The 23,328-nt window shown below is 40.2% G+C and overlaps 1 protein-coding gene across 5 annotated transcripts in view; it reads left to right on the top strand.

Annotated features, from left to right (window-relative positions):
• atp13a3 (ATPase 13A3) overlaps positions 1-23,328 on the top strand; it is a 129,628-nt gene that overhangs the window by 16,048 nt on the left and 90,252 nt on the right. For all 5 annotated transcript variants that reach the window (XR_007263487.1, XR_007263488.1, XM_048604250.1 and 2 more), the window contains exons 4-8: positions 12,386-12,559; positions 17,719-17,789; positions 18,035-18,115; positions 19,365-19,434; positions 22,664-22,798. Coding sequence is in view for 3 of the 5 variants with exons in the window: in XM_048604250.1 (XP_048460207.1) it covers positions 12,386-12,559; positions 17,719-17,789; positions 18,035-18,115; positions 19,365-19,434; positions 22,664-22,798 (531 nt within the window). In the remaining 2 variants the exon portion in view is untranslated. The remainder of the gene's footprint in view (positions 1-12,385; positions 12,560-17,718; positions 17,790-18,034; positions 18,116-19,364; positions 19,435-22,663; positions 22,799-23,328) is intronic.

Raw genomic sequence — 23,328 nt, forward strand, 5'->3', positions numbered from 1 at the left:
GGTCCATCCCTCAATCTCTGACACTCCAGGGAAAAAAGTACCAGCCTATCCAGACCCTCCTTATAATTCAAACGCTCCAGTCCCAACACTATCCTCGTAATTTTTCTGCATCCTTTCTAGTTTAACAACATCGTTCCTATAGCAGGACCAGAATTGTAAGCAGTATTCTAAAAGTGGCCTCACTGATGCCTTGTACAACCGCAACGTAGTGATCCAACTCCTATACTCAATTCTTTGACCAACGAAGGCAAGTGTGCCAAACGCCTTATTCACCACCCTATCTACCTGCAGTGCCACTTTCAAGGAACTATGAACTTGCACCCCTAGATCCCTCCGTTCAGCAAAACTCCCCAGGGTCCTACCATGAACAGTGTAAGTCCTGCCCTGGTTTGCCTTAACAAAATGCAACACCTTGCATTTATTTAAATGAAACTCCAACTGCCGCTTCTCAGCTCATTGGCCCATTTGATCAAAATCTTGTACTCTTAGATGATCTTCTTCACTGTCCACTATACCATCAGTTTTGGTATCATTCATAAACTTAACTAACCATACCCCCTATATTCTCATCAAATTCGTTGATATAAATAAAAAACAGCAGTGGAACCAGAACCGAAGTTTGCGGCGCACCATTAGTCGTTGGCCTCCAGTCCAAATAACAACACTCTACCACCACCCTCTGTCTTCTACCATCAAGCCAATTTTGTATCCAATTGGCTATGTTTCCCTGGATCCCATATGATCTAACCTTACTGACCAGTCCACCATGTGACATCTTGCTAGAACCCATGTAGAAAACGTCTGCCGCTCTACCTTCATCTGTCTTCCCAGTAACATCTTCAAAAAACTCGATCAAATTTATGAGACATGATCTCCCATGCACAAAGCCATGCTGACTATTTCTAATCAGTCCTTGCCTTTCCAAATGCATATAAATCCTATCTCTCAGAATCCCCTCCAACAACTTACCCACCACTGACGTAAGGCTCACCGTCTGTAGTTCTTTGGCTTTTCCTTGCAGCCTTTCTTAAATAATGGCACAGTATTAGCCACCCTACAGTCTTCTGGCACTTCACCCGTGGCTGTCAATAATACAAGTATCTCTGCAAGTGGCCCCACAATCATTTCCTTAGCTTCCCGAGGATTTGTCTACCTTTATGCGTTTTAAGCACTTCCTCATCAGCAAACTTGTTGCTTTATCTGGCAGTTTTAAATATCTCCTCTTCAGATCTAATATTAGCCCTAATTTCTTTTGTAAGCCATGATTGAAACACCTGTCCTATTTTAGCAACAAACAGGAATGAATAATTGTTTTAATTCACGTGCACATTCTTTAAGTGTGATCCATTGATTATCCACGTGCTTTCCTTGGAGCAGAGGAGATTGAGGGGGGGATATGATTGAGATGTATGAAGTTATGAGGGGCGTAGACAGGGTAGGCAGGAAGAAATGTTTTCCCTTGGTGCAGTGATCAATGAACAGGAGCATAGATTCAAGATAAAGGGAGGGCAGTTTAGAGGAGACGTGAGGAAAACTTTTATTCACTTGGAGGATAGTGGGAATCTGGAACTCGTTACTTGTTAAGGGCGATAGAGGCAGAAACCCTCATAACATTTAAGAAGTATTGATATGGACACTTGTGGTGCCAAAGCAAACAAGGCTAAGGGCCAAATTATGGAAAAAGGATTAGAATAGTTCGATGGCTGTTTGTGACTGGAGCAGACTTGAAGGGCTGAAGGGTGTTTTTCTGTGCTGGAGACCTCTATAAGCCTTTTAACAAGGGTCCCCAATCCATCCATGCCAGTTTGTTTTTCATACCCTCCTAGTTTCCTTCTTTATATTCAACTAATTTACTGTCCATCTTTCTGAGAAATTCTATCAAATTATAGTTCCTGTTCCCAAACGAACCTCATGCAAGACTGTTAATTAATGCTTTGTTGCAGCTCAGTACACAGTACAGAACGTTCTGTTTTCTCATTCATTCCTTAATGTATTGGGCTTAAAAATTAGCACAGTCGCAAGTGAGGAAATCCTACTCCACAATATCGCTGCTATTTTGCTTTGTGTGATATGTATGTAAAATTAAAGTCATCCATGATTGCAGGTGTACTCTTGTTGCATGTATCTCTGATTTCTTGTTTACTGCCTTCTCTTACATCTCCATTACTGTTTGTGAGCTTGTATACAAACCCCAAGAACATGTTCAGCTCCTTAGTGTTTTTTTCATCTCCACCCATTTGGATTTTTAGTTTTCATTTGTAGGTTGTGGGCATCACTGGTTGGCAAGCATTTATTACCCATCCTTAGTTGATATCGAGAAGGTGGTGGTGAGCTGCCGCTTTGAACTGCTGCAGTCCATGTAGTGCAATGCCCTTAGGAATGGAATTTCAGGTTATCGATCCAGTGAAGGAACAGTCATATATTTCCAATTCAGGATGGAGAGTGGCTTGGAGGGGAACTTGCAGGTGCGGTATTTCCACATATATGCTGCCCTTGTCTTTTCAGATGCAAGTAGTCATGGTCTGGAAGGTACTGCGTAAGGATCTTTGGAGAATTTCTGTAGTGCATCTTGTAGATAGACACACTGATGCTAATAAGCATTGGGAGTAGAGAGTATTCCATCACACATCTGACTCGTGCCTTGTACATGATGAGCAGGATTTGCAGAGTCAGGAGTTGAGTTACTCCCCTCAGTATTCCTAGCCTCTGACCTGATCTTGTAGCCACTCTATTTATGTGGAAGTCCAGTTGAGTTTCTGGTCAATGGTAACTCCCAGATATTGATAGCCAGGTATTCAGTGATGACACCACCATTGAATGTCAACAGGTGGTGGTTAGATTGTCTGTTATTGGAGATGGACATTGCTTGGCAATTGTGTTGCATGAATGTTACTTGCCATTTGTCAGCCTGGATATTTCTGAAGAAGGGTCTAGACCCGAAACGTCAGCTTTCCTGCTCCTCTGATGCTGCTTGGCCTGCTGTGTTCATCCAGCTCTACACCTTGTTATCTTGGATATTGACCCCATCTTGTTGCATTTAAAATTGAACTGCTTTAATATCTGAGGAATCACAAATGGTGCAATAAGTTGTGCAATCATCAGCGAACAACACCATTTCTGACTTTATGATGAAGGGAAGGTTATTGACAAAACAACTGAAGATGATTGGGCCTAGGACACTATCTTGAGGAACTCCTGCAGAAATGTCCTGGAGCTGAGATGACCAATCTCCAACGACCACAGCCATCTTCCTACGTGTCAGGTCAGGCTCCAAACAGCAGAGAGTTTAGAGATGACAAGGTGTAGAGCTGGATGAACACAGCAGGCCAAGCAGCATCATAGGAGCAGGAAGGCTGACGTTTCGGGCCTAGACCCTTCATCAGAAATCAGAGAGCAGAGAGTTTACCCCTGATTAGCATTGATTCCAGTTGTGCTAGGTCTCCTTGATACCACAGTTAGTTGAACGTGGCTGGAATTCAACGCTTTTGACTATGTTTGAACCAAGGCAGTAATGAGGTCAGGAGCAGAGTGGAACTCAAACTGGTGTCAGTGAACAGCTGTTACTTGATAGCACTGCTGATCACACTTTCTGTTACTTTACTAATAATCGAGAGTAGAGTAATGTAGGGTTGAGCAAAAATCCGCATCATCTGAAATACTGGACAAAATTCTGAGCTCGGGCTGCAACAAACACACTCATGGCCAGAATGATTTCAGTCTGGGACTGTTGTTCATGCTGGGATTCCAATATATACCTCTACTTCAAGGGAATAATCAACCAGACATAACACTCTAGACTGAAACTAACTTTTACACCTTGGGCTACCTAACATAGGAATTTTGATCAATATTCATTCACTGAGATATTGGGCATTCAACTTCAATTGGAATCCATTTAAATGTATACTTAACTGTCAGGAAGCCACTTGGCCTCAATGGGAATACCAGAAACCCAATGGACAGTGCAGATGTGAGAGGAGATAATGAGGCACATGGTCTGTATAACTGCTAGCTCTGATCTGGGGAGGAGAGAGCCTTTTTCAACAACAAGCTTCTGCAGAAAGTTTCCCCACAGGCTCCAGCCCCAACAAGCAGCTTCAGAACCAAGAACCACAGAGGCCGAACAGAGAAGCTGGATCAGGAAGACAAACCAAGAGCATCACCGCCACAAGGGATATCTGAGAAGAGGAAGCCAACTAAGTGCTATCCGAACAAGAGCTTCCAGACACAGGCCTGCTCTGAACAAAGAGAACCAATAGCAAGGATCTCAGCAACCAGATGCACTTTAAAAATGTATTTTCCTCAGTGGTGAGCTGAAACTCCTGAGACCCCAAACATTCCAACCTACCTAGCTGGGAGGGGAAGGCAAGTGGTGACAGTGCAGGGACCCCAAGGGTAGAAAGCCTGATTAAAGTTTCTGTGATCAAAATTGCTGTTTAGCTTCTAATAGTGTTTAAAATGTATTTTATTACTATCCTCTTTATAGTTGATTGTGTCAATTTCACCACTGTTTATTGCATTGCCTTTATTTCTTGTATTATACTTACCTTTTGTATTTAATAAACACAAAGATTCTTTTGCCCTGAAACACCTGTCTACCGCTTTGTTCATTTCACATTCCTAAATAAGTCCAGGGTCAGAACCAGGGGTGTGGGGGTGGTTCGAACCACCTAAAAATCAGCAAATAACTGGTTGTAAACCAGAGCCCTACAGTAACGAGGTGGTAATTAGCCGAGTTGGACTTGAGCTACTCTTTATGTACAGGACATACATGATTCTATATCATGACTTTCTGAGCTAATATCCTTCCTCACTATTGCATTTACTAAATAATGAATGTCCATAGATGTTCAGTGCCCATCCTGGGTAACTTTGCAGCCATGTCTGTGGAATCACCATTGTATCATAGAATAATACAGTACAGAAGTGGCCCTTCAGCCATTGTGTCTCTACCACCAAAACTGTGCTAAATCTATACTTGTCCCAATAACTATTTATATCTATTTGAGCCGTCAGTTCATCTACCTTATTGCCAATGCTCTGTGCATAAAGATACAAGTTTTGAGACTTATCTTTTTAACTTAGTCATTCTAGCTTTATTTTACACCATGTCTCTGTTTTCCTTTGCCCCTGTTTTTCCTGTCTTTCACTTTTGCTTACCTTTCTTTTATTCCTATGCTTGTTTCTCCTTCCTGTATCACCCTGCTTTGGTTCTTGTAGGAACAGTAGTATCTCACAAGGTTTTGGAGCTTGTAACTTGAAGGTCACTATTTCATTGATTTGTCAAAACTGTTTGTGTTTGCCCCAAGACCAAATGTAAAGCTATTTATGTACACACTTTTTTATATCTTATCAAATTTACGTTACCACTAGCCTTTTTTTTTACATTTTTTACTTCAAAGTTCTTCACTCCATATTTATAGATGATTTAGTCAACTTAAAACTGTAACTTTGCATTTGCACTTACTGACTGCTTCATGACATCTAGTCCAATCTATGAAACTCTGCTGAAAGATTTCACAGCCGTTTTATCCTTTATCCACAAGCTTCTGTGAGGGGAAGAATATAGTTGATGTACTTTATTAGATAGTTTCTATTATAAAAGTATATGTGGACATTATTGTGGAAATAATGTGCACAGATAATATTTTTAATTTAAAATGGAATGTAAAATCTTGTAAAATACATCAGTGCTTCCTGATTCAATTAGTCCTCGGAGTTTACATGAAGTCGTACTTGATTTTAACTTGCAGAGGAGTTAGAGATTTTATTATATTGCTGTTCCCTGTTTTCAAACTTTGTTTTCTTTTGTTATGTCTTTGGTTGCACTTGTGTGTTAACTTTTTCCATATGTTCGATTCAGTTTTGAAATGACAGTGGTTATGATTATATGGTTACAAGTTGGGGCCACTTGGCGGCTGTGTGCACCAAATCGCAACACTTTCCTTGATGTGCTCCCAATTCAATTAAATTTTACGCAAAAAAGGGCACTTAGAACTAATGTATTCCAAAATCTATTGTTTGGTGCTTACAATTATTCATTTATTTTTAACCTTGCTAAATGGGCCCCTGACATTGCTAGTTACTTTTGCCACTGGAAGGTGGAGGTAATGCTTTCGCCTCTCTTTGTTAGTTTGGAAACTTCATATCTCAAAAAAGTGATAGATTTTAACAAAACTTGCTGTGCAGTGTATGGCCCAATGAGGAACTGATTTAGCTTTTTTTGGAGAAAAAGCAGACCTGGATCTTGGAATAGAAAATTAGGGCTTAGAGTGAGGAGTAGGTAGTTTGGCTCTTTGAATCTACTACACCATTTAATAAGATCATTGCTGTGACCTCTTTGTGATCTAAACTCCAGTTTCTTGCCTAAATCCCATAATCCTTGATGCCCTTGTCTATCAAAAAGACAATGTAATTCAACCTTAATAAACTTTAAAGACTCAGCCTCCACTATATTTTACAAGAATTCTACCATTGCATGATTCTGAGCGAGAAAAAATATTTCCTCATCTCCATCATAAAGGGAAGAGCTTTCGTTCTTAAATTATGTTCTCTAGTTTTCATCTGTCACCATAAGTGAAAACATCATCCAGACGTCCATCCTATCTGTCCTCTCAAGCTGTTATAAATACCTTACACCTTGAAACATCACTCTACATTGGGAAATTGAACTAATTGACTTTTATTTAAGTTTTGTGAGTTCTTTTGTTTGAAAAAGACAAAGTCACCAGAGTCTTACAAGCTGCTTGCTCAATAGAGAGAGGCTGGTGGTGGTTGAACCTGAGAGTCACTAGCCTTAGGTGTGGGAAAAGGTTGAGTAGGAGAGTCCTTCATGGTAACTTCAGTTGCTGCAGGAATTGGATAAACGCTGTTAGCATCATGCGGCATCGCAAACGAGCTAACTAGGTTCTTTGATTTAGAATTAGTGGATTATTTTAGACAGTTGTAGATTGTCTCCAGTGTTGTCGTGGTATTTGTTATAGCTGTTGAAATGGGAGCAGGGTTTTAGAGCAGTTTGTCAAATGTGGATTAGTCTGAAGATCCCCCCATGAGACAGAAGTTCTTAACAAAGAAGTTTTTTTTCAGCTTTGTAATTGCAGAGCATCACTAGACAGGGAAGTTCATGGGTGAGGTATGCACTTGTACTCAGTGCCCTCTTCTCTGGCCTTTTGAATTTTTTGATGGCAGCTGTCAGAAAGGCTACTATTTTTCTGAAACATATAAAACATGCTAAATTAAGTCAGAATGGACACTACAGATCCATAAAATGGAAGCACTGAATTTAACATAAATTTGGCAATGTGGCTCAGGCATCTTCAAGAATAGTTTATAAATAATTGATGATAAGGTACCTTATGTACTAATTGAAGACATTGTTGCTCTGTATTTGGAGAATGCAGCATCAGTGCTTTACATTAACATTGTCTGTAAAGGGTCTGAATTTTATTTTAGAGAATAAGCACGTATAGCCAAGGTAAATATATAAAATTTATCCTTACGATGTTTGTGCTTTATGTAATTGAAGGTTTGTTTCTCTTGTGCCTGTGACTCAAAAATATTCCATTAAACGTAAACTTATAAACAAAACTTAATTCCAATTTCATGAATTTTGAATAATCTAAAAAGCTGTGTCAATTTTGCTGTGCCAGCTATTATATATTTGAGTCCTATGAACTCGGTAATTGTTGAGCGAGCTTCTGAAGTAAATTAGCTGTGTTATACAATTGCACATGGGCAATGTCAGCTGGAATCTACCTGTATCTTGTATTTTGGTATTATATATACTATTTTCCCAAACCCTTTCTTCCTTTTGTATTGTAAAACTGTGTATATGAATTTCTTGTCGAAATTTCAATGTTACATGATACCATTGACCTGTGATTATCACATATCTTGCTACTTGTGTGGCATCATACCCAGAATTAACCAAAGTGCTTTCTGAAAATCACTTGCCATTACTTTTCTCCAACTAGTAATTCTGTTAAGATTTAATTTTGAACAAAAAGAACACTTCAAATGTTTATATATTTCAGAATATATAATTATATTGATCCAGTGAGTTTCGTTTTGCATCTTCTGACGCACTTATGAAAGGACTTACTTGGCAGTCTTCAAGTTTTTCCAAACGTCTAGCCCAGACTTGATATTTTTACCCAGAGCTGTGACTGTAATATCTAAATGCAATTGTACAGTCTGAACTTTTGTAATATATGCATTTTCCTTGGTTGTATTTAGAGAGCTGAACTGTTCAAATGTTTTTCTTCAACCTCTAGCAGTTTCCTGTCCAGTTATTTTTCTGAATAACTTGAAGGGCAAACAAATTTCTGGCCGTGCCATTCTGTAATTTAGCTAATAGGAATTAACTATGATGTTTGAATGACTTCACCATTAAGTCGTTCAGTGTTCTCTTACATTGTGTCAAATTGCAGTGGCTGAATTGTGGGTTTATAATATTTGATATTGAATTTGGAGACTTTCTTTTATTTACAAAACTTATTGAGGAAGTAGAGATTCCAAATATGTTCAAATTTCGTACTGTGACAAATAAAGAATAAACTTTAATTTGTCGTTGGCAACCACTTGCTAATGAATGTTATTGTTTACCTAGGAAATTCCATATTAATGGTCATGGGTTTTGTGAGTCCTTGTGAAGCCAATGAGCCTGATCCTGGAGCTGCATCTCAGACCATATGTATGGCAGGGAGGTGGAAGTAGTCCTTGGACTGAAATTGTTAGCATTCCTTTCTCCAGTTTCTTTTCCGTACTTCCTGTTGCTGATGGACGCTCTTGAAGAATTATGTCCTTTCGTACAGGAGTTTCCTCCAAGCAGGTTTCTTCTGAACAAGACCGGAAATGTCAGCTTTCTTTGTTCTTCTTTTGCTATCTGGCCTGCTTGTTCTTCCAGCTCCATACTTTGTTATCTCTTCCATTTGTTGATGTCTATGTTACATTTATTGAGGGAAGCCTTAAAGCAGTCTCTGAATGCTTCCTTTGTCCTCTTTTCATACGAGTGTCTTCCTTGAGCTGGGTGAAGATTTCCCCTGAATATGGGAGACAATGGCTTATTGGCATTATCATTAGACTAATAATCCAGCGACCCAGGTAATATTCTGGGGACACATATTCAAATCCCACCATTGCAGATGGTGGAATTTGAATTCAATTTATAAAAAAAAATCTGGGATTAAAAGTCTAATGATGACAATGAAACCGTTGCTGATTGTAGGAAAAACCCAGCTGGTTCTTGAATGCCAATCAGAGAAGGAAATCTTCCATCTTTACCTGGACTGGCCTATTTGTGACTCTGGACCCACAACAATGTGGTTGACTCTCAACTGCCCTCTAGGCAATTAGCAATACGGAATAAGTACTCACCTGCTCAATAATGTCCACATCCCATGAATGAAGAGAACAAAAAAAGTGGAAAATTTGCTTTGGTAGTGAGCATTCAGGCATCCTAAATGTGGCCTGTCACGTGGAGTTGATTGTGGATGATCATGGCCTTGATGCTGGTGCTGTTACCTACTTCAAGGAGGCTGATTTGTTAATCCAATTGAGGGGAAGGATCCATCTCAAAGAACGTTGGTGGCACTTCGCAAGGATCTTGAAGTGGCATCTATACGTAGTCCAAGTTTCAGACCCATATAAACAAGTTGGAAGATTGACTGCCATATACACAAGGATCTTGCTATCAGAACAGATGTCACAGCCATCAAAGACTTTCATCCTTGGGTGCCAGAAGACAGTGTTCACCGATTAGATGTGATGTTGAATCTCTGTATTGATGTCAGATTTGGATGAGAGGTAGCTTTTCAGGTAAGGGAAGTTTGGGAGGACTTCTCCATTGATCATAATAGAGGGATGGACCAGAACTTGGCCTTGGCCAGGTTTGTAAAGGATTTGAGTCTTATTGAGGTTGAGGCCGAGACCAATTCTTAGTATGCTTCAGCGAAAACATTAAGTGAGTCATGAAATTTCTCTTCCGAGAGAGCAGAGATGACATTGTCATACACACATTGAAGTTACACGAGAGATCAGTGTTGTTTTCTTCTTGGATTTTAACTGGTTGAGGTTGAAAGGTTTCCGTCCATCCTGTATACAATGTCCACACCACTGGAAACTTGCCCTTGACCAGATGAAGAATGATGGTGATGGCAGGGAAGAAAAGGGTGAGGCCGTGACACAATTTCTGCTTGACCTCAAAGAATTCTGTCATATTACTTTAGCTGACATCCTGTCATGGAAGAGACGGAGGATGTTGATGAATTTATCTGGGCAGCAGTCCCTTGACAGAGTCTTCCATAGCACTTCATGACTGACTGAGTCAAAAGCCTTGGTCAAGTCGATGAAGACCATTAGAGTGGTCAGTATTGTTTCTAGCATTTCTCTTGGATTTGTCAAGCAGTGAAAATCATGTCCGTATTTCCATTACAGTTGGAAACTACATTGGTTTTCAGGAAGGATTTCCTCAGACTGTGAGAAGATGCCTAATGAGGATTTGGGTGATGAACTTCCCAGTGGTGGAGTGTAGGAAGAGTCCATGGTAGTTCCTTTCTTGAAGGACAGCGGTGATGGCAGTATCCCTGAGATCATCAGGGATTTCTTCTTTGTCTCAGATTTTCAAGAACAGTTGACAGAGATGACAGGCAAACTTTGGTCCTCCAAGTTTGCAAATCTCTGCTGGGATGCTGTCTACTCCTGTCCCTTTTCTATTCATCGTGTATCTAATAACAACTTCAATTTCTGCCATACTAGGTGGGAGTACAAGATCTGAGGGGTAGCACGGTGGCTGAGTGGTTAGCACTGCTGCCCTCACAGCGCCAGGGACCCGGGTTCAATTCAACCCTCGGGCAACTGTCTGTGTGGAGTTTGCACATTCTCCCCGTGTCTGCCTGGGTTTCCTCCGGATGCTCCAGTTTCCTCCCATAGGCCAAAGATGTGCCGGCTAGGTGGATTGGCCATACTAAATTGCCTGTAGTGTTTCATGTAGATCAGGTGGGTTATAGGGGGTTGCTTTGAGGGTCAGTGTGGACTTGTTGGACCGAAGGACCTGTTTCCACACTGTAGGGATTCTATGATCTATGATCAGCTTTGAGGGGGAATTGGGGGATTTTCTCACATTTCCTTGTCGATGATTGTATTGTGATTTAGAATTTCATTGAAACTTTTCTCCACTGGAAACTGGTGTATCCTGTGTCTCAAAAGGATTCCATCCTTACTTAACACCAGATTGTGGCCAAGGATGTTGGGTTCATATATTGCCTTGGTGGCACTGAAGAAAGCCTGGATGTTGTACTTGCCGACAAGAAGTTGCAGCTCCTTAGCTTCCTCAGTTCACTTTTTGTTCATGATTTCCCTTATTTTTCTTTGTGAGTCTTTGCCTTGCTGGATTGGGGATTGTCACTGGATCCAGTTGCATTTATGTAGCACTTTTCAAGACCTCAGAATTTCTTAGATCTCTTAAAACCAGGAAAACCTCCAACTGGAATAGTAACTTAGATTTTTTTGATGCGTGATAAGCTTTTGACCGGAAAGACTCTAGAATTGCAGCTGATGACAGTTCAAAAATATAACAAGGCATCAGGTATCTTGTACAGTGTGACAGCATTGTATTTTGTTAACCAGTGAGATTTAAGGATTTAGAAATGAACAAAGAAAAGACAGGAGGGTGAATTGGTATTGTTGAATTCTAGACAAACTCTGAAAGGAAAAAAAGATTAGATTAGAGAGAGTGAAGATACGCACAATGGTAGGGAAGAATAATGTTTTTAAAATTTTATGGTTTTAATATCTAAAACGTTTCACAGCCTGAAGTAACAAGGCACCGCATTTATAAAAACTGAAAGAACTGCGGATGCTGTAAATCCGGAACCTGCTGGAAAAGCTCAGCAGGTCTGAGTTCTGAGGAAGGGTCACAGGACCCGAAACGTTAACTCTGTTTTTTTTCCTTCACAGATGCTGTCGGACCTGCTGAGCTTTTCCAGCAACTTTGTTTTTGCACTGCATTTATAAATTTTTCTTCTGGACGTGGAAAATTTAATTGGAAATCATTAATAATTATCACTTAGTTGAAAGGGCATTTATGCTGTTATTTTTAAGTTTTTTTTTAGGATACTTTAATGGACAGTTCATGCATTTGTAGCAATTTCATGAAAACCACAGAGTTTGATGCAAAGTTAACAGCAGAAAATGCTGATCAGACAGAATTGAGGAGGTTTGCAACACGTGGAGCATCTTTTCCTCTCTAGAAGCTATTTGTCCATTGTGTCTTGATAGCAACCTGCTTTGTTTACAGACATCTTTTAAAAATATTATTAAGTTAATAAGTTACTTCATGTCAAAGCTTTTAGGTCGGAGCTTTTCAAAAATATCTTTTTTCTCTAAGGATGAATTTAAGACATGGTTTCGGGCAAAGGTTCACAAACTACTTTCACCTGGGACAGATCCAATGGAGAATTTGGAACCCCAAATAAGTAAACCGGTGGAAAATGGACGTGAAAATGACACAAGTAGGCTCCCTATCGACCAAGGCAAAATAGCAGAGTCTGAAGGAATGCTGGTAAGAAGAGATCATAGAATCATTTCTTTATAGCATAGGAAAGGCTAATTGGGCCCATGCAAATTGTGCTAACGTTTGACTGGAGTTGTCTACTGTAACCCATTTCCTTGCCACATGCTAAATCTCTGTATCTTTTTCAGTACTGAGCAAATCTACTTTACTAGACATTGTTACTAAAGCAGGCTTGCCCACCTTTTCATGTGGGGAACCACATTTCAATTTTTCCCTCATAAAGATGAGGTTTTGCAGACCAGTAAGCATGAGTTTAAAAAAACCTCCAAACAATTAATTGATATTTTAAATAAATGTGTGATTAATAAAAATGCCAGTTTGAAGTCCTAAGCAGCAGAACTAATTAATAAAATTATTTCGCAATCCTTTCGGTTCAGAAGTAGACCTAAACTGAGACAGACCAGCGCCCCACCACCACCACCACCCGGGTCCATCAAAAGGGAAGAGGACTAGAGCTTGCTTAGGAGTCCGGTTAATGTAACACTGACATTTCTTTTGTCTCCGATGGTAAACATTCCAATATGGCCTTCAAGGAACTTGTGTGAAATAGCGTATTGTAAGCAGGATGCCTTTCAGCCTGGGTTTGTTTTCTCCCAGTCTGCTTTCCTCATTGGTTTTGGGTGGAAGAGGAAAAAGGGGAATGGTGGGTGGGTCTGGCTAACTCAGTCTCCATGCTCTCTCACACTCTTGCCTCTCCTCCCACACCAAACTCTCTCTCACGTTCTCACTCGGCTGTCTGTCTGTCTGTCTCTCTCAACACACACATGCGCACACACGCACACACACACTGCACACCACACCCCACGCACACACACACTGCACACCACACCCCACGCGCACACACATGCGCACACGCACACACACATGCGCGTGCACACACATCCTCTCCCTCCCTTCCTCCCCAGTGTCATTACTCCTGCTCTCACTTCGCCCCTCCCACACATTCCCCTCCTCTGTCTAGCACTAATCCTTCCCCGCACACACAAAATCTGTTACTTCCTCCCAACTCTTCTCCTACATCCATACACACCTCATTCGCTCCTTTCCACACCCACATACATAACCTCTCTAAATAAAAACTGAAAGAACCGCAGATGCTGTAAATCAGGAACAAGAACAGAAGTTGCTGGAAAAGCTCAGTAGGTCTGGCAGCATCGAAGAAGAAAAAAAATCAGAGTCAACATTTCAGACCTGGTGACCCTTCCTCAGAACTGATGGTAGCTGGGAAAAAGTCGGTTTATATGCAGAAAATAAGGAGAGGGATGGGGTAAGGAGTAAACGATAGGATAGACCGAGAAGAGCAGTTGGATAGACAAAGGAGTTGATAACAATCTGGCTAGGAGGGTTAATAGCTGTAAATGGGGACTGTTAGTGACTAACAATAGGTAGTGTGTAATGGCAGACTATGTGATAACAAGGCCTGGTGTGTTGGGTAGGGGGCTAGGATATGGGCGAGTTCAGGCCCTAAAATTATTGAACTCAGTATTGAGTCCGGAGGGCTGCAGGGTCCCCAAGCGGAAAATGAGGTGTTGTTCTTCCAGCTTGCGTTGAGCTTCACTGAAACGCTGCAGCAAGCCAGAGACACACATGTTGGCCAGGGAACAGGGTGGTGTGTTAAAATGGCAGGCAACAGATAGCTCAGGGTCTTTTTTGTGAGCAAAATGTAAATGTTCTGCGAAGCAGTCACCCAGACTGTGCTTCTTTTTCCCCTTTTTGTAGAGGAGAACTCATCTCTTCCTACCTTGACTCAGTCTTCTCTCCCCTGGTCCAATCCCTGCCCACGTACATCCGTGATTCCTCTGACACTTAATGCTGTTTCAAAACTTACAGTTTGCAGGTTCAAGCCGCCTCCTCTTTACCATGGACGTGTAATCCCTTTACACGTCCATTCCTCACCAAGATGGTCTTCGGGCTCTCCGCTTCTTCCTGGAGCAGAGACCTGAACCGTCCCCTCCCACCACCACCCTCATCCACTTGGCTGAGCTGGTCCTCACCCTCAACAACTTCTCTCTTAACTCCTCTCATTTTCTTCAAGTCAGATGGGTGGCTATGGGTATCCGCATGGGTCTCGGTTATGCCTGTCTCTTCGTCGGGTATGTGGAGCATACCTTGTTCCAGTCCTATTCTGGCCCCCACTCACAACTCTTTCTCTGATATATTGATGACATCGTCGGTGCTGCTTCCCTCTCTGGTCCGGAATTGGAGAAGTTCATTGAATTTTTTTTTTGTTTTTGTTTTTTTTTGCTTCCAATTTCCATGCTGCCCTCACTTTCACCTGGTCTATCCCTGACTCCTCCCTTTCTTTCCTCGACATCTCTGTTTCCATTTCTGAGGATGGACTGGCCACTAATATCCACTGTAAACCCACTGACTCTCTCTGACCTGGACAATACATCCTCACACCAAGCTTCCTGTAAAGACTCCATCCTATTCTCAGTTCCTCTGTCTCCTTCGCGTATGTTCAGATGAGGCCAGCTTCGACAAGGGAGCCACCGAAATGTCCACCTTCTTCCTCAACCGAGGATTCCCCAGCACCGTTGTCGACAGGGCCCTCAACCGGGTCCGAACCATCTCCCGCACTACTACCCTCAGCCCTCTCTCTTCACTCCTGCAACAGCAATAGGCTCCCCTTGTTCTTACCTACCATCCCACCAGCATCCACATCCAGAAGATCATCAGACGCCATTTCCGCCACCTCCAGCGAGATGCCACCCCCAGACAGATACTCCCCTCTCCTCCCTTGTCCCCCTTCTGCAGGGACCGTTCCCTCTGGGACACTCTGGTCCACTCTTTCTCCCAATAGCCCCCCACAGCCCCATGGCACCTTCCCCTGCAATCGGTGAAGGTGCAACACCTGCCCATTTACCTCCTCGCTCCCCAGTATCCAAGGGCCCAAACATACCTTCCCAGTGAAGCAACACTTCACCTGCACTTTCACAATTTAGTCTACTGCATTCACTGCTCACAATGTGGTATCCTCTACATTGGGGAAACGAAGCGTAGACTGGGTGACTGCTTCACAGAACATCTTCGTTCTGCTCTGACCCTGAGCTACCTGTTGCCTGCCACTTTAACGCACCAGCCTGTTCCCTGGACAACAGCTCTGTCACTGGTTTGCTGCAGTGTTCCAATGCAAGCTGGAAGAACAACACCTCATTTTCCGTTTGGGGACCCTGCAGCCCTCTGGACCCTATATCGAGTTCAATAATTTTAGGGCCTGAACTCTCCCATGTCCTAGCCCCCTACCCCACACACCAGGCCTTGATATCACATAGTCTGCCATTACACCACTACCTATTGTTAGTCGCTAACAGTCCCCATTAACTGTTAATTCACCCTCCCAGCCTGTTCGTTATCAACTCCTTTGTCTATCCAACTGCTCTTCTCTCTCTTCGGCCTCTATCCTAACGTTTACTCCCTACCCATCCTCCTCCCCATTTTCTGCATATAAACCAACATTTTCCCAGCTACCATCAGTTCTGAGGAAGGGTCACCAGGTCTGAAGTGTTGACTCTGATTTTTTTTCTTCTTCGATGCTGCCAGACCTGCTGAGCTTTTCCAGCAACTTCTGTTTTTGTACATACCCTTTCTCTCCCTCTCACACATTCTTACTGTGCCACTCACTCCTCCCTTCCTTACCGTCATACTCCTCTTCACTTACTCCTTCCCACCCACAAACTCCCCATCTCATTCCTACTGTCCATCCAACACACATTCCCTTCTCTCCTCCTTCCTCCCCCACTCCCCATCACTCGCTCTTTCCTCCTCACTCTCCCCTCACTCTTTCTCTTTGCTCTATCTTCCTTCCCTTTGTTCGTGCTTTCCCCTCTTCGCTCCATCATTCTTCCCTCGCCCTCAATCACCAACTCATTCCAACACATTGATTACTTGTATCCACATATATGAATTTATACCCAGTCTTCTTAATTAAGACATAATTATTACCTGTTCCCAAATTCAGCTTGGTTTTAGGCATTCCTTCCAGATCCTACTAGATAATAACACAAGCCACTACTCGATGAATACCTTTTCCTAATCTGTCAGTTGTATGCATGTTACATGCTTACTTACCTTTATTGGAAGAATCTTAACAATTTAAGAATATGTACTTTCAGTGCTCCACTGTTGTGCATTTGATATTGTTATAGTTGTTTTCTTTCTATTCTGCTGCCTCAGTTCATCTGCTGGAACCTTCATTCATCCCTCCAATACTGCTAGACTTACTATTCAAATATGTTCCTATGCAGTGTCTCTTGTTCTGCCCACTGTAAACATCCAAAGCTCTGCAAAATGTGTTCTTTCTTAGTGCGACCTGTTGACCTATCACCCTTTGTGCTCACTGATCTACATTGACTCTCTGTCCAGCAACACCTTATTTTAAAATTTGTGTTCTTGTTTTTAAATTTGTTCATGGCCTCACCCCTCTGTATTATCAGCTTTTCCCTTATTATGATGTATCACCACAATGATAATAGATCACCTTGGTATCAATCATCATTTTGGATTTGACAGCTGGTTTAACAGCCAGAGGTCGGTCTTGTCACTAACCACCTTCATTTATCTGGGGCTGGAAACCATAGCTTGGCTGGCCAGGAAGCTCTCCTACATGTAGAACTAGCTGTTGGTGTGTTGGAATAATTTACAGGCTGGCCGTCAATCTGTTAAGCCACATTATAAATACACCTTCAGTGGCCATCAAAACCTGGAGTGGGACTGGAACCTGAAGCTTCTGGCTTAGAGGCTACAATTGTGCCACAAGACCTTCTTCAGTTTCGTTCCTCTCTGCCTCTAATTTCTTCAGACCCATATTACTGTGAGATATTTGTACTCCTTTGACACTTGCCTCTTCTGCATACTCCATTTTAACTGCTCGACCACTGGGGGAATCGTGCTGCCTCAGATTCAAGCTGGAATTTATCCTCCTGTATCCCTCCTTCTTCTTGAAATACAGCCTTAAAACATACCTTTTTGATCAAAGTTAGAGCCTTCTGCCCTAATATTGTTTGTGTGGCTCAGTGTTTAATTTTGCTTTATTAGCATACTTTTGAAGTGTCTCGATACTTTCTTGCCTTAAAACTGTTATACAAGTCTCAGTTTCACTATTTAACTTCATGCTTTATTAAATTTAATGTCAATGTTGATTTCAGGTTCGCTATTTTGTACACCACAGCATAACATACTTCTGGAACAGCTTCTTACAAAATTTTAAAGACCTCAAGTAAGATCATTTAACTTTGAAGGGGGTGATCATAAACATCTCACTGTTCAAGAATTATACAGATTACAGTAATTTTACTTGGTTTAGTAGTTTGAACTGACCTATGTTTTTTCTATAAAGTGCTAAATTTTCACCATGAGGTTGTGGATTGAACAATTTTAAACTCTAATTACAAGATTTGTATGTTTTAACTATTTAATGAATTCATTAACTATGGAAATTACAATCACATTTTAATTTCCTAGGGGACTGGCTGAGGGTGTTTCATGGTCTGCTATTCATGGCCAACATAGTAAAGGATTGAGTAAAGAACTCGAGGAATATCGGTAAATCATCTATTCGTAAACTTATACTTCGATACTGTTTGTCTTCAACATGTTTAACAATTAGATTTATTTCTTTGAATTATTTTAACACAACAGTGGTTTGCTTTTGTGTTAACATGCTCAATTGTATTTTACTTTTGCATTCATAGATTGCTTTAAATCATCTTAGTTACATTTCATGTAGTTGTACTGTCTAATTCATCAAATTATTACTGCACTATGCATTAGCTGCAGTTAGAAAAATAATAAACGTGTAACATTGTAGTACTTCAGAGTATGCACTGAAAATTTGAGGGCAATGATTCCTTTTAGGAAAGGAAATCTGTTGTTCTTACCTGGCTGGCCTACTTGTGACTCTGGAACCTCAGCAATGTGGTTGACTCTTAACTGCACCCCCCCGGCACTTGGCAATGGGCAATATCTGCTAGTTGAGCCAGTGACACCCACATTCCAGGAACAATTTATTAGAATTCCTGTAATTGTTTTTTTAAAAAATGTTGACACAACTCATTTGTGTTATTTAACTTATTTGTGATATGTGCTGCTTGTGATGATATCTATTCTGACATTTCAGTTGATATAAAAATCAATGGTATTCTTCAAAGAGTTAGGAATTCATGTGTGCCTCTGACAGTATTCCTGTCTTTTGAAAATACCCTGGCAGAAACAGATGAACTGGATATTCATTAATTTATACAAAAGCAAAATATTGCTGATGCTGAAAATCTGAAATAAGGCAAAAATTACTGAAAATACCCAGCAAGTTGGGTAGTATCTGTGGATAGAGGAAAACAAAGTTAACATTTCAGATTGATGACCTGTCATTAACTGTAATATAAAGTAGCTTAATGATGCATAACTGGCTTCATCTATCGAACTCTATTTATTCTGTGAATTATTATCTGAACACTTGGACAATAATTATCAAATGTACAGATATAACATTTGTTTTGTCTATCTGTATATTTTAATTTTGAAAACATTTTATAGAACTTTCTTCTGTGAGGGGTTATTCTAAGTTGAAAAATTACACCTACTGGAGTTGAGGTGTGCAAAAAAGTTCTCTTTATGTCAATTATGGTGTATTCGGTATGCACCCAAAGTGTTTGAATCTAAATTGGCCTTGAGTTCTTTAAAACGAGCTTTAAATGAACAGAAAATAAATCGTGTTTGTGCGTTGGTTAGAGAACTTATGGACACTTATTTATTACAAGGCTAAATTTTATGTTTGACTTTTATTTCTGTGCAGGAAACTGTTTTTTGGTATGAACGAAGTTAAAATCAAAGTGCCTTCTGTGTTTAAACTCTTAATTAAAGAGGTGAGTACATATTTTTTAAAAATCTAAATTGGGAGACTTTTCTAAGTGCCAATACTTTTAAATTCTAGTTCTGATAGTGCTTTCTATTTTCCCATTTTCCTGTCTTTTTACATATTCTTGATGTCCTTGCTTTCTAAATAAGTGGCTTTCTCAATTTTAAGCACCTAGTTGAAATGGCGTACTTAGCTTCCTTTAACAGCATATTCCATGTTCTTTCAACTGTTTATATGAAAAATGTTTATTTTTCTTGGATGTATATTTCCATTCACATTGTTCACATTCTAAGATAATGCATTGGTCTGGATTCCTACAGCATTTAAAACACCTTAAATTGTCTTCAGGCTCTGTAATGCAAGTTTATCTAGTCTTTATTGCTCAGTCCCCACCCTTAGTATCACTATCATTATTCTTTATTGAACTTTATTAAATGTTGTGATATGCTTTTGAAAGTAGGATCCCCAAAACTGAATATAATAGGATAAAAGAAGTTTACTTTACACTACTCTTAATTTGTCCTTTAAACTTACATTGGGCTCTTTACACCGATAAGCCAGCTTTTGATGACTTGTGCCAATATTAGAAACAGAGAAACATACGACATAGGAGCAGGAATGGGCCATTTGGCCCTTCAGGCTTGCTTCACCATTCAATATGATCATGGCTGATCATGCAATTCAGTACTCTGTTCCTACTTTCTCCCCATACCCTTTGATTTTTTTTTTAGCCCTAAGAACTATATCTTATCCCTTCTTGGAAATGTTCAATGTTTTGGTCTCAATTGCTTTCAGACAGAAAATTCCACTGGCACAGCACACTTGAGTGAAGAAATTTTTCCTTATTTAAGTATTCTCATAAATGTCCTACACTATATCTTGGACTGTGACTCTTGCTTCTGGACTTCCCGTTCATTGGGAACACCCTTCTGTGTTTATCATGTCCAGTCTTTTTAGAATCATTATTATTATGGTATAGCAATTGTTTTTAATAATATCCAGGTGAAGAAAATTAATTCGTGTTCACTTGAGCAAATAATCAGGACACGCACTGAAGATGTCTTGTGTTAATTATATTATCCTACATTGTGAAATTAAACTGCATTGGGCATTTGTATGTCTATTTCAAAAAACAAAGGCTATGATGGAAATAGGACCACTTAGGGATAGACTGGATAATAGCACAGGAAATAGAGATATGACAATCAGATATAACAATCAAAAAGGCAGATATCATCTGTTCATCTGCCTTACTTGTCAGACCTTTGAAACAAATGCAGTTTAATTTATCAGCCTCACCTCGTTCTCTGCCTTGCTGTTGCCTGCCTAGACTATTTGACTTCGTCTTGTTGTCAGCTGTACCAGCCTCAGTCTTGTCTCTTTTCTCACTGTCTCTTTTTGTCATTTATATAAATAATTTGGATATGAATATAGGAGGATTGGTTAGTAAGTTTGCAGATGACACCAAAATTAGTGGTGTAGTGGATAGTGAAGGAGGTTGTCTCGGAGTACAATGGGACCTTGATCAGATGGGCCAATGTCCCGAGGAGTGGCAGATGGAGTTTAATTTAGATAAATATGAGGTTTTGCATTTTAGTAGGGCAAATCAGGACAGGACTTATACAGTTATTGGAGGGCCCTGGGGAGTGTTGCCAAGCAAAAAGACCTGGGGTGCAGGTTCATAGTTCCTAGAAGGTGGAGTCACAGGCAGACAGGACAATGAAGGTGATTAGTACACTTGCCTTTATTGGTTAGTGCATTGAGTATAGGAGTTGGGATGTCATATTGTGGCTGTACAGGACATTAGTTAGGCCACTTTTGGAATACTGAGTTCAATTCTGGTCTCCCTGCTATAGGAAAGATGTTGTTAAACTTGAAAGGGTGCAGAAAAGAAAGGATGTTGCTGAGGTTGGAGGGTTTGAGCTATAGGGAGAGGCTGAATAGACTGGGCTATTTTCCCTGGAGTGTCAGATGCTGAGTGGTGACCTTATAAAGGTTTATAAAGTCATGAAGGGCATGGATAGGATGAATAGCCAAGGTCTTTTTCCCAAGGTGGGGGAGTCCAAAACTAGAGGGCAGAGGTCTAAGGTGAGATGGTAAAGATTTAAAAGGGATCTAAGGGCAACATTTTCATGCAGATGATTGTGTGTATATGGAATGAGCTGCCAGAAGAGGTGGTGGAGGCTGGTACAATAAGAACATTTAAAAGGCTTCTGGATGGGTACATAAATTAGAAGGGTTTAGATGGATATGAGCCAAATGCTAGCAGATGGGATTAGATCAGTTTTGGTCAGCATGGATAAGTTGGACTGAAGGGTCTGTTTCCATGCTGTAAACTCTATGACTCCATGACTCTATTTTGAAGAAGTAATGGAGAGAATGGACAATGATAATGCTGTAGTTGTCATTTAGCTGGATTTTAAAAAAAAGACTTTGGATAGGTTGCTAATTAATAAACTAATGACTAAACCTAGACAATGTGGAACAAAAACAAAAGTTGCTGGAAAAGCTCAGCTGGTCTGGTCGCATCCATGAAGAGAAATCAGAGTTAACATTTCGGGTCCAGTGACCCTTCCTCAGAACATTAAAGGGCCTATACTCACTTTGGACCCGTCTGTTCATATCTACATATATGATTTTATAATATTTTGATTACAACCCCTTCATTATGTAGTATTTTTAGAACACCATTAATGTCTTCTACTGTGAAGGCTGAGACAAGATACTGGCTGGCTTCATCGTTGATAAAACTGTAACTTTACAAAACTTTAAAAGGTTAAACTATCAATATTTTAATTTAATAAATTTTAAATAATGCAGATTATTCCACATTATCTAAATTGAAATAGAAAATCTTCTATTTATTCTTTTTTTGCCTGCTCATTTTCACTGGAGATTTAAATGTTTTGTGTATCAGACAGATATATTATATACTTATAGAAATGTTTATATTTTCAAAGCTTACACAGATAATAACAATTCTTAAAAGTAATTTATCCTGTAAAGTGCTTGGAACATTTGAATGCTGTGAGAATCTTGCCAGTTTTCCAGTAGTTTGATTTTAAAATATTCCCCCGAGTTTTGTTGCTTGGAATCGAAAGAATGTGATTGAGGTTGTTTTTATGTTGATATATTTAGATATATTTAAGGCTTTTTAATTTATGGCAATGAAGTACCTAGGTATAATTTTGGAGGACATGTAATTAACAGTGCATAAGTTGTGTTTCTGTTTTCAGGTGCTTAATCCTTTCTACATATTTCAACTCTTCAGTGTTATTCTTTGGACTTTTAACGGTTATTATTATTATGGTGTGGCAATTGTCATAATGTCACTAATATCAATAGTGACCTCCCTGCATACCATCAGAAAGGTAAGATTCACAAGTAATGGTGATAGAATGTCATTAATATTTTTTAAAGAAGTAAGGAAGCAAGACATTTCAAGGTCAGTTATTCTAATACAAAGTATTTCCCAAATCTCACCTAATGGGTAACCATTTATATTTTAAGTGATCAAGGGAATTACACACTTTAGACTGCGTGATATTAAAATTTATATGCTACTTGAAACAAAATTCTATTTTAACAGCAGAACAATGCACTATGTGCTACATGATTTTAAGCAGGCTAGTCCAACAGGCAGGTCAGGAAGCAAAGTGTGACCCACCAAGGGGAGCTCTTTGGCCTGTGACTGGGATTCCAAACATAGGAAGTACAAGTAGAAGATTCTACAAAGAGATGTCCTTCCAAACAAAGATATTTCTCACCAATGAGCCTATGAGCAGCAAATGCAGGAAAGAAATGGCTCTGACTGGAGGAGCAGTGATTTGCGCAAGTGAACTTTATGAACTCTAAGACAGTGGGAGCAACAGTAGTGAGTCTGCTGGGGTGAGGAGGTGAA

The sequence above is a fragment of the Rhincodon typus genome, chromosome 13 (assembly GCF_021869965.1).
Source record: "Rhincodon typus isolate 14 chromosome 13, sRhiTyp1.1, whole genome shotgun sequence".
Lineage (NCBI taxonomy): Eukaryota > Metazoa > Chordata > Chondrichthyes > Orectolobiformes > Rhincodontidae > Rhincodon > Rhincodon typus.